Source organism: Choloepus didactylus, chromosome 21, assembly GCF_015220235.1.
Source record: "Choloepus didactylus isolate mChoDid1 chromosome 21, mChoDid1.pri, whole genome shotgun sequence".
Lineage (NCBI taxonomy): Eukaryota > Metazoa > Chordata > Mammalia > Pilosa > Megalonychidae > Choloepus > Choloepus didactylus.
Genome location: NC_051327.1, coordinates 24,674,852 through 24,687,195, shown reverse-complemented (window position 1 = coordinate 24,687,195; position 12,344 = coordinate 24,674,852). Strand labels below are relative to the sequence as shown.

The window sequence follows — 12,344 nt, the reverse complement described above, 5'->3', positions numbered from 1 at the left end:
GTTTTTCCTTTTTCCAAGGCGGTTCTATCCCTTCTCAGGTGCTGCCCTAAGTACTTTCACCCTAACAGACAATTACTATAACTGTTTATTCCTCTTCTGCTTAGCCCTGGGCTGGCACAAGTCAAGTCTTTAATAAATGTTCACTGAAACATAAAACAATGGAAGGAATTGAATCATCTGGAGGGCTTGTTAAAACAGGACTTGCTGGGCTCCAACTCCTCGAGTGTCAAACCAACCAGAAGTTTTGGGACGGTGCCCAAGAATTGGCATTTCTAACAAGTTCCCAGGTGATGCTGATGATGTTGGTTGGGGACTACATTTTAAGAGCCTCTGCTTCATGCATTTTAAAGCAGTCTGAAAGGTGAGGGAGAGTTACTTTTAAAGAAACTCGGTAGCAGTTTCTTGAGGCTTGGCAAATGTCTCCTACCTCTCTCCTTCAGAGGCTCCATAATAAGAGCATTTCAGGGGATTTTAGCTTCTGAAAAAGTTCTCAGGGAACTAGGTGGGCTGGAAGGTAATCCAAGCACATGCCCCATCAAGGCTCAAAGGCAGCACCTGGAGAGCTGCGTGTGCTTTATCTGGTTGCCAGGCTACAGGACAAAGGTGAGGCTGCGGCTGGGATCAGCGGACCCTTGGGCAGGTTCCTGAGGCATCCAAGGGTAGGGTTCTCATCCGGAGAGGGTCAGAGGAAGCGGAGGCGAGGAATTCCCAATACCTGCCTCACTTGTACCTGGAAGGGCATAATAACATCCCATGAGGACAGGTTCATGTTGTAACTTGGCCTTTAATAGGACTGGGGAATATTTTTCTCTGAAGAACCGCTGAGAATCCATGGGGGACATTTCTTAATGAGTTACAGGTAAAAATAACTTATTAGGCTCATACCATCTGCTTTTTAAAAACAAGCTTTGTTCGTTTATTTTCTGATCATAAAATAGAATCATATGAAAATTTAAAAAGTACAGAAACTGTCTACACTGGATGTTATGTTCCAGAATTAACATAACAGTTTGTCATCTATCCTTCCAGAAAAAAAAGATGAACATAAATGGGATTGTTCTCTATATACTTATAAATTTTAAATAAAACACTTAAATGTATATAATGGACATTTCTGAGTCAATACTTACACCTCTACTTCATTCTTTTAGCAGCCAGGTGGGATTTTATTGTGTGGATGTATCATACTGTACTTAAATTTCCTTGGTGGGCATTTAGGTTGTTTTCAATTGTTGGCTATCATTAGCAGTGTTGCAAGAATAACCTTATACACACATACCCTTTGTGCATTAGTGAGGCGGATTGGCTGGATAAGAGACAATTCATAAAGTTTCACTACATAGTGCCACTTTTCCCTCCAGAAAGGCTAACTTACACTTTCACCACGAATATCTGAGTGCCCATTTCCACATACCTTCACCAACACTTGCCATTAGCAGTCCTTCAGCATTTTTCATAAGTGCTATTACTTTAATCTTGCAATCTTTGGATCAATTTCTTTGATTGGCCATCCTTCCCAACATTTGTTTTCCCTTCGCATTTGCTTATCTGAGACTCATCTGCTCATGTTTTTTTTACCCTCTTTCTATAGGGAGTGCTCATCAATCTTTCTTCTTGACTTATAAAAGCATATATAAAGAGATAGTAAGACTTTCTCCTCTTTTTGTCTCTTGACTTTTTGGTGCCATAAGATGTTTTTAGTTTTAATTTTTATACAAAAGAATCTATTGATGCTCTACAAGATTGCATCATCTACTTTAAAAATTACAATTCTATCATTTTTAAAGCTTCCCTTTTATCTCATGGCCCATTAAGGGCAAAAGAGGGAGGAGAAGACAGAGTAAAGCAAAAGAGAAATGAAAGAGAGAGCACATGATGGCTACATTCATCATGTTTATTAAATTCCTAAAAGACATGAAGGAAATCACCATAATGCTTTGATAAGTGACTCCCAAACTTTAATTTTCCTAGGAATCACTTGGAAATCTTGTTAAAATGCAGATTCTGGGTTCTTGGAGTAGCAGGACAATAGATTATGACAAGGGAGACGGGTGGTCTTGGATGTGATGTCGTAATGCCATGCAAATAATCATTTGTTTTGAAAAGCCTTTTCTTTGCTGCTGCTGCTCCTTCTCCCCCTCGTTAAGGAGGGAAAGTCATCCTAACCTCTTGTTCTGGAAAGCATGAGAGAGCCACAGCTCATTTTTTTTTTTTTAAAGGAAAAAAACAGATCAGCTTTTACGGACATCTAGACCCACTGGCCTTTTAGCATGTTATGACTAAAGATTTTTAAAGGCAAGTGTATAAGTATAAAATGTTCATTTCTTGAGACTTGCTCTTTGGGCTGAATAAATTTGAGGGCTTAATTAGCCTTTTGAGTAGAAATATTCCAATCCTGTCCTGGCTACCTCCCCTTCCTAGCATTATAAAGGGGTTCCTCTGTATTATTTGTTTGTGAAAGAATAGCCACAGTCTAAACACATTTCCTGATATCTCAGTCTAATGGGTCATGTAAGAGGCAGCCTGTCCAGTGGTGGAAAGACGTCTTTAGAAGGGACTCAGTGGAGCTGGGTTCTCCTTCTGGCTTTAACGCTGTTACTTTGCTTATATTTAATTTCTCTGGCTCGTTTTTTTCATCTGTAAAATGGAGACAATAGTCATGCCTTCCTTACCCAGGATTATATTTGAAATAAAACATTTCCCTGAGGGGGTCTCAGGAGCTTTTCGGAGTAGCAGCGAGGCCAACAATCCTCTCACACCCTCCAGGACACTGGCTTGGCTTTCCCAGCAAGTTTGCACAAAGCTGTGTTAGCTGCAAAGCCAATCTCTCTCCAGCGGCATTCCTTGGGCCACCCTTTAGTCCAGAGGATGCCAGAGCCCTATTCATGCCAAGCTTTGAACCCCCTGCTGCTATTTAAAAGGAAAAGGTTTAATGTGGCTCAAACTCAACTGGTGCAAAAAGTGAGGGTAGTTTGGGACCAAGCTTGCCACCAGGGCATGAGGAAAGGGAAAGCATTTGAGTGTGAATTACCTCACTCCAAGATTACTCCTCACTTTTTACAGGAATTTAGAATTGGCAATTTGCCCAAGTTTCACAGCTGGAAAGAGGGGAGCTAAGACCTCAGAGCCCTCACCCTCCCAACTTACCGCCCCACAATCTGGCATCTCTGAGCAGAGGAGGAGTGCGAGCTCCTGACCTTGGGCAAGTCTGGCGACCTCTTGAAGTCTCAGTTTCCTCATCTGTGCAATGGGCCAGGGGCTTTGGCGAGATGCTGCTACTGTCAGAGCTGCTCCGCAGGAAGAGCTCAACGCCCCTTAGTCCTGCTTATTTGTTCCCAGGCTCTTACGGCAATGTACAAGTTAGGAGAGGCCCACAGCTGCTGGCCACAGAAAATAAAGAGGTCCTCCCCACCCCCACCCCAATCTCATCCCTCGTGTCCTCAGCACCCCAGGGCCCCAGGAGCTGTTCCAGACCCCGCACACTAAGTGCAGTAGCCTTCAGCACCTCCGGGGGGGGGGGGGGCTGGGGCGGGCGCATTTGACTTTCTCCCGTACCCTAAAATGGTGTGGGAAGAGGGCAAGGCGCAGGAGCGCTCAGGGTCCAGCTCTGCCGGGGAATCCACCTCCTCCATTTAGCTGGGGTGCTTGAGTCTCTGTTTCCCCCAGTTTTCCTTGAGCTGTCATTGTTCAGGATTTAAATTGATGACTGTGGGTGTAAGGAGCCTGACTCGGAGCTAGACCACACCACCCGCCCAGTGACCCACTCTCCACTCTCACGCCCGGGATCTTTGCTTGTGGCATTCCTCCCAGCTGCGATAACACACACAGCCACGATTACAAACACGCATCGAGCGCCTGCTGGGGACCCACCCCGTGTTGGGGGCACACAGTCTCTCCGCGGGGTCCCACCTCTGCTGGGCGCACGCGATCTCTTCACTGGGGACCCACCCCCTGCTGGGAGCACGCGGCCTCGCTGCCCGGGTCCCACCCCCTGCTGGGGGCACACAATCTCTCCGCGGGGTCCCACCCCGTGCTGGGCGCACACAATCTCTCCGCGGGGTCCCACCTCTGCTGGGCGCACACAATCTCTCCGCGGGGTCCCACCCCTGCTGGGTGCACGCGGCCTCGCTGCCCAGGTCCCACCCCGTGCTGGGCGCACACAATCTCTCCGCGGGGTCCCACCCCCTGCTGGGCGCACGCGGCCTCGCTGCCCGGGTCCCACCCCCTGCTGGGCGCACACAATCTCTCCGCGGGGTCCCACCCCCCGCTGGGCGCACGCGGCCTCGCCGCCGTGGCACTCGCATGCTCTCACTCCATCATCGCCTCCGCCCCGAGGCACTGCACTCGGGCGTGTGCACCTTCCAGGCCCCTGCTGCCTCCAGGGCGCTGAGTTCACCCCATAAACTGGCCTAATGCATACCACATGCCGGCGAGCCCCAGCTCCGCGTCTGCGCCTCCGCCCACCCCCAGCGGGCTCCCGGGCAGGCCCGACCCGCTCATGTCGCCCCGCTCCAAGAAGGGCTTGGCTCGGCGTCCCGCTGGCCCGCGTCCTAAGACGGCTCGCCCCGCGGCGGGAGGCGGCCGGCGCCGGATCTCCACGGGCCCAACATGACCTTGGAATCCCCTAAAGAGCCGCGTCCGCCCTCCTCTCAACAGGCGGCGGCTCCGCGCCCGAGAACGCCTTTGGCTGCCGGGCGTTAACACCCAAGGGAGCCCGCGGGCTGGAGAAGGGCGGCTCCCAGGGCGCTGCGGCGGAGGCGCCGGGCCGCGGGGTCCCGGGTCTGGTGCCCCCGGCCGCCACCATAGCCCGCAGGTGGGCCTCAGCCGGGAGGACTTCGGCGTCCGGTCGCCACGCGCCACACCTGTGCGCGGCCCGGGGAGCGCGTGCCGAGACGCCCCCGGCCCGCCCCAGCCCGCGGGCTGCAGTCCCCGCGCGGGTCCCTAGGGGGCGCAGCTGGCGCGGGAAGCGGCCGGAGCCCAGCGCGGGGCCAGGCGCGAAATTCCAGGCGGGCGGGCGCGGCGAGTTTGAAAACAAGCGAGGGCCGGGGGGCGGGCCGGGCGCGTGGAGCCGCCGCCCCTCGGCCAATCAGCGGCGGGCGCGGGCGGCGCGTGCGGCGCGCCTGTGAATGGGAGCGGCGGCCGCGGGGCGAGCGCCGGCGCGCGGGCGGGCGCACTTTCTCCTCAGCGCCGGGCGGCGGCGGCGGCGCCCTCCTCAGCGCCGTCCCGACCGTGCGGATAGCGGCCGGCCGGCGCGAGACGCGGCCGCGGCGGGATCCGGGGCCGCCCGCCGGCGGCTTCCCCCGCGGACAACTTCTCCGCCGCGGCTCTCCCGCGCCGCGCCCCTGCCCGCGTCCTCCCGCGCGGACCCGCGGAGCCGCCGGCCCCCGCCCCGCACCGCACCTGGGCGCCCGGGAGGGCCCCGCTCGGCAGGCCGGCCTCGCCGGGACCCCGGGCCGCCGGGGCGCGGGGGGCTCGCGGGCGGCCCTCGGCATGGCCGTGTGGGGCGACGCGGCGCCCGGCCCTGCGCGCGCGGGCCCGGGGTGGCTGTGGCGGGGGGCGGCGGCCGCGACCCTGCCCGGAGCTGCGGAGACCCCCGCCCGGGACCCGGCGCCCGCGGGGAAGCGCGGCGGGAGGAGGACAAAGTTCCCCGGGAGCTGTCGCCGAGCCTGGTGGGCGTTGCTGCTGCTCCAGCTGCACCTGTCCCGGGCCCTGGCCCAAGGTAGGTGCGGGGCCCGCGGTGTGCGGGCGCGTCCTCCGGCGCCGGGCGGCCGCCCGGGTGTCCCCTCCGGGACCAGGTGTCCTTCCCCGGGCCGGGTGCAACCCCCGCCTGCAGGTGGCTCTCGGGCCAGGTGTCCCTCCGGGACCAGGTGTCCATTCCCTCCGCCAGGTGCCCCCCGGCCAGGTGACCCTCCGGGACCAGGTGTCCATTCCCTCCGCCAGGTGCCCCCCGGCCAGGTGTTCCTCCGGGACCAGGTGTTCTTCCCCGGGCCGGGTGCAACCCCCGCCTGCAGGTGGCTCTCGGGCCAGGTGTCCCTCCAGGACCAAGTGTCCATTCCCTCCGCCAGGTGACCCCCGGCCAGGTGACCCTCCGGGACCAGGTGTCCATTCCCTCCGCCAGGTGCCCCCGGCCAGGTGACCCTCCGGGACCAGGTGTCCATTCCCTCCGCCAGGTGCCCCCCGGTCAGGTGTTCCTCCGGGACCAGGTGTCCATTCCCTCCGCCAGGTGACCCCTGGCCAGGTGTTCCTCCGGGACCAGGTGTCCTTCCCTGGGCCGGGTGCAACCCCCGCCTGCAGGTGGCTCTCGGGCCAGGTGTCCCTCCGGGACCAGGTGTCCATTCCCTCCGCCAGGTGACTCCCGGCCAGGTGCCCCCCCCGGCGTCCGCGCGGCGGAGCCTCTGCGAGCTCGAGTTGGCGGGACCCCATCCTCCCCGCGGCGGGGCCGAGCGCGCTCCTCGGGTGGGGACGGAAGCGGGGGCTGACGCCGCGGGGCCCCCAGCGGGTGCGGGAACCGGAGGAGCTGGACGCCGAGCCCCTGGAACGCACGCCCGGGCGTTCGCGTCCTCTGAAGCGAAGCGGCGCCACCCGCCGCCTTGACCCGAGCGGGGAGCGCTGCATCCCCGGGAAGCGGCGGGCCTGAGGCTGTGTCTGGGCCGCGGCCGGGTGTCGGTCACCTTGCACCGCCTCTCCCGCCCCTGCCCCGAGCCCCCGCGTGCGCCCCAAATCCAGGACCCCCGCCCTGACGCCGGACCCCGAGCGGGGGCTGCGCGCTTGGGGGAGCAAAACTTTCCGGACCCACGGCCTCGCGCGTTGCTTTGTTTTCCTCCCTCTGTTGGCTTCTGATTAGAATACAGTGGTGACTGTCTAAAGTAGGGAAAGAGGATCGGGTGATTCGAAATGACCTTTTGGAAAGGGAGATGGAATCTGTCGTGAAAGGAGCTTTTTTCCTAGTAAGCTTTTTTTGAAAGTTCTTTTTGAAAATCCTATGCCACGGAAGTCTGCTGCTACTCAGAAAAAATGCTCCGAAGAATAAGTAGAAGCAAACAAGGAAAAGGTAGGAGCATCTGTTTTAGCAGGTCCTCGTGGTGAGGTCTCTAAAACAGGTTAGTGTACCTGTTTTGCTGTTGGCGCGTGTAGAAGCCGTGGCGTTCACCGGCAGCGCGGTGGAGTGCCAGCCCAGTGAGGAGCTGGCAGCTGAGACGGGAGCAGGTGGCTGCCTTAAGCTTAAGTTAGTCGTCTGCAGTGTCCAGTGAAGGTGATTTGTACGTCATAACTTGGAGTGTCTGTAATGTAACACCATTTTAAAGTTCTGAACTCAGAACTGTCATTTGATATTTTAACAACTAAATCATCATTCCGTTGTTAATGCTACTATTCTATCTAAATTGTGGCTCCCATTGCTTCTCAGCCTTTTGGCTAAGATCAGGTTTAAATTGTGACACCCCCACCCCTTCACCAAGGCCTAAAATATGCCCTCTTTTGTTGTTTTGCCACATGAAAAGTAATTGCCTTATTTCTGGATAATGTAACTCCTCCATTACTTGGAAAAGTTTCATTTCATCCATTTGTGCTTCTTTTTGCTTGATGACTTATTTTGAAAGGAAAGCACTAAAGTCATTTTGTGAAATGGGGTCTATAGATTGACAGAAAAGCCAGGTGCTGATGAAGAAATCTCAGTCCCTTAGGATGACCTTTAAAATGAAGTGGGGTTTATTAAGTTTTCCTGGTGTCTTTCTTTTTTTAAGCAGTGACTTGCACTTTATGGTAAGACCTGTAGTAGTTATACACATGAAGATCTGTGCACAAGTTCAGGTGGTGGGAATAATCTGCCAATGGCTTTGTTTTGATGTTTATTACATGGACTTCAAATTTTATCAATTGCACTTTAAAAACTGTGTAAAGTATTGCATTCCTACAATGAAAATGTTAATGGAAACTAATTAAAATGTACTAAGGCAACAGCCAAACTTTAAGGAGTAATATTCTTTGTTGCCAGTAAAAACATTGGTATCTGTTTTACATTTATATGGTTTATAAAAGTGTACGGATCTTTTAATGTAAAACTTCAAATAGGTTGTCACAAATTTTAAATTCATTGACAGGTTTCTGTTCTCTCTGTGAAATGTGTAATATGTCCATCTTTTATATCATTGAAAATTCATATTACAGGGGTGATGTCACCATTTGACAAAGGCTCATGTATCTTGCAAATGAAAATTCTGTTGCTGCTATAGAGATTTCTCGTGGAATGATGAGTTGGTCGCCTATACAGGAATGAATTCTCTTGAGTCTTATCAGATAAAATGTAGCAAAAATGGGAAATTGACCACTGACTTGGATCTAGACCTAGGCACAATATTATTATGTAGCTAGCTACTATGTAGCTTCTCCTCATTTCTCTGAGGGTCTTCTTTTAACAGAATTTCATGTTAGACTTGGTCATGATACCTTGAGAAGAAGTGTAATCTTGATCTGTAGAAGGCTCATATTTATAGCTGAAGGTATGAGCAAGGTGTGTAATTGACCATTATTGAAAATGATGGGTTCAAATCTTCCAAAAATAAACTTAACATGTCTGAAGTTCCTTCTTTTTTTCATGAGTTATATACTCTGCTTATTGATGTGTGTTTAATTGTGACTCTTCTAGATTCCTAAAGAGCCAAGTCTTTAATTCTGAAAGGTAGGTGGCAATGCTTGCATTCTTCGTGTTCAACAGGGACCCTGTTCGGTGGGGACCCAGATCAGTGTGTTTTAGAAGGATGACTTCTGAGGTGAAGGATGGGGTGGGGTGGGAAGTATTGTATGTGGGAAGTCGGCAGTGTATTTGCTTTACTACTGGGTTGTTACCGGGCTATTGAATCGGGTATCAGTTGGAAAGGGGTAGGTAGGAAGACACAGTTATTTTGGGGTCATTCATAGTCTTGAGTTTCTCGTTTGGAGTTGAATCCAGTCACTTGTGCCAATGGTTTTTCAACTTTGGGTATCAGAATCATCTGGGGAATTTGGTGTAACCATAGAGGGCCAGCTGCTTTTGTTTTTCAAGGAGCCTCAGTATTTTCTTTGCTTAGAAAATATCAGGTGATTCTGATACACTGCAGACTTTGAGCACCAGTAACTTAATATGTAGCACCATGTGTTCTGTTCTTGTTCTGCTTACCTGCTGATTTCTAGGAGCCTCTCTAACCCAGTGCTTCTCAAACTTGGTTGCACATTGGAATCACCTGGGGAGCCTTAACTATCTATGCCTGTATTTCATGCCCAGAGTTTGCTTTAATTGACTCGAGGTTTGACCTGGGCATCAGGATGTTTTAACACTCTTCAGGTGATTCTAATACTCAGCCAAGCTGAGAACCAGTGTTCTAACCTTTTTTGAGATCACATGACTGGATCTCCCTCCTCTCCCACCACCTCCGAATTCCAGTAACCTTTACCCACTCTGAACCTCTCTTCCCATGTATCGGCTTCATGTCAAAGGTCTCAACTTTGAAATTTCTCCTGGACTTAGGTCAGCTTTCTAGTCACTCATTCTATTTATTCCTACTGAAACTGTACTCCCCTAGTTTGTAGTCTACAATGGACACCAGAATCACCAATGAAATTTTAAAAATGCTGTCACTGGGCCCTGCCTCAGACCTGCTAGATCTCTGGAGAGTGAATCTGTTCATTTTAGAAAAGCTCCACGTGTAATTCTTATATCTTTGTGTTGTGGAATATGCATAACCCTTTCCATATATCCATCCTCTCTCCCCTAATAAAATGACTTACCATTTTGGTGTTTTTCTTTCCAAAAAATTTTTTTTTCATAACTGTCTAATTACAGCTGCGATTGCTGAGGGCCTGAGTTGTTGTAGTCAGTTGGCAGAGATTCGACCACCCTTGGAATTGAACACTAGGAGTGAACCAACCATTTCTTTGAGGAACGATTGGAAAATTCGTCTAACTACACTCAAATAAAAATTAAGTTGAAAGGTGGGGTTTGTAAGGTACAGGATTTTATTTATTAGTTTGTTTTAGCATACATTTTATCAAACCACAGTTAGGTTCAGCTGCATAAAGGAATTACACCTAGCCAGAAATTTTCCTGTGCCCTTATATCTTGGGGCAAAACAATGTGAAACTCTGAAAAATTCAGCTGGTGAATTACGTGGTGTCAAATAGGACTTGGTAGTTAAATTTTACCTACCAGTTTGCCTTCATAACATCTCCAAACTAAGAGTTCTTGCCTTGTTTCTGTTCTGAGACATGGGATCTGGCACTTAAGGTGGCAAAGGATGTGATGTGTGCCCACCTTCCTTTCTTTCTTCTCTGGCTTTCCTAAAGGTGTCCCAGAGATCAGAGACCAGGAAGGTTGGCGGCCTAAAACCAGAGAGTGGAACAAACACAGAGTGAGTAGGGAAATGCAGAAATGGATTTTGATCAGGCCATGGATTAAATTTCTGTAAGGTAAGGAAAGAGGTAGTTGTAAGTATAAATCCATAAAAGTCGAGTAAAGCTGAGGATGGGGAGTGAAAATCAGGTTGAAAAAGTGTATAATATAAAGAGGCATTAAAGAAGAATTATCTTTTTTAAAAATGTAAAGGTGTTGACAGTTTTATCTTAAGTTAGATACTGTTAGTATCTACCTAATGTAACCAAAAACTTAATTAGTACTCTCATTTGTTCTGTTTAATTTGACCTTATTTCAAAATAAGTCATTTTCTTAAATGTCTCCCTAAGTTTGTCTCTTTTAATTAAAAAAAAATTATAAAAAATTATACCTATAATCCTGAGGGGAGTATAGCACCTCTTGCCATCCTATGGTAACACGTAGAAGTTACATTTAAAGTTTTTCAGTGAATCCTGAAATGCAAAAGTAGGTTATAGTTTGACTTGTTCTGGAGAGAGGAGTATTCTTAAAACTTCATTTTATTATTAGTCTTGCTATCCCAACCACATGGGTAAGAAGTGATGCTGTGGGAGCATGGCTTTAGAAAATTCTTGTTTGTTATGCTTTTGCTGTTTCTAGTTTAGGTGCTCCGGCTCCAGACGGGCACTCAAGCCCGAGACCCATTGCCTCTGTCTGGCCCCTCTGCCTGCTCCCCGGGGGTGTCGTCTGGGTATTGTGGGAACGAGAATATTTTTATTTAAAACTTTCCTAGAGACACAGGGTGGTGTATGGAGAAGGCACTGGGCTAAGTATCTGTAGACCTGATTTTTGTTTCTGTAACTCACCTGAAATATGAGTAGGTCTCTTAGCCTCTTGGAACCTGTTTTCCTGCCTGGAAAGGAGAGGTTTAGACTAGATTGTCAGGATTGTTCTGCTCGGATTCTCCAACTTTTCTCTATGTTCTTATATCCTGTCTGCCCTTCACCAGACTTCTAAGTGTCTCTCCTATCTGGGAATTCTATAACTCCATATGTCTTGCCTCTTAGAACCTAATCCTCTTCATTTTATTTTTGCCAGGGTATTTGTAATGTTGAAGACACTCAGGTGCAATTTATTTCTCATAAGGTGCTACTGTCTAACATATGTATTTACTCTAGCCTGAAAATGGTTCATGTTCAAAATTTCAGGTTCGGTAAAATGAATTAGTGCTGTAATTTATCAGTGTACGCCTGATATTTGGAAAAATAAATTTCCTTTAAAATGTGAGATGCTTATTTAAAAAACTAGAAGAAAGGGCTAGACTAATTTAATCTACTGGAGATAATTAATGCAGTGAGAAATTTTAAAAGATATGAAAACAGTGATGGATATGAGAATATTTATATTTACTGCACAGTGACCATCAGTAATTAAGGAGATTTGTAGATTGTTGCTGTTTCTGTACTCAACCTAATGTTATGTTGGCTTAATTGTGTCTTCATTAGGGACTTTTGGTAAATCAAAAGGCCCTTAAAATTAACACAAGAATTATTTTTCACTTTATCAGGCTTAGCTGGCACTCTGATATACTGACAGCATTTAGTGAGGATAATAGCTATCAATTAAATCCAATTACTTGACAACAGATATGTCAAGTAAATATTAATTTACTGATTTTGGGGGATTAGCTCATTGAACATGGGCTAAGGCTATAGTTTCTGCATGGTTTTTGCTTCATTGTGTATTTAGGTTTTATTTGTTTTTTTAAAAAAGGTCAGCCTTTGGAGATTGCACCACAGGCTAATTTTGTCTATGTAACAATGTTTTTTGTTGCTTTTTCTCTCTTTCAGCACCCTCCACTGTATTCTAGACATGATTTCTTACCATGAGAGATTTGGAAACTCTCAAATATGTTTGCTTGGTTTGATAAAGATGAATAATCCTTCCAAAAAGAAGAAAAAGAGGAATACAGGGAAGTAATCAAAGAATGAGTATAGATGAA

At 49.3% G+C, this 12,344-nt stretch overlaps 1 protein-coding gene across 2 annotated transcripts in view; it reads left to right on the top strand.

Annotated features, from left to right (window-relative positions):
* Positions 1 to 5,167: 5,167 nt before the first annotated feature.
* SDK1 (sidekick cell adhesion molecule 1) overlaps positions 5,168 to 12,344 on the top strand; it is a 941,791-nt gene continuing 934,614 nt past the window's right edge. For both annotated transcript variants that reach the window (XM_037813737.1, XM_037813738.1), the window contains exon 1: positions 5,168 to 5,719. In XM_037813737.1, coding sequence (XP_037669665.1) covers positions 5,491 to 5,719 — 229 coding nt within the window. In that variant the 5' untranslated portion in view covers positions 5,168 to 5,490. The remainder of the gene's footprint in view (positions 5,720 to 12,344) is intronic.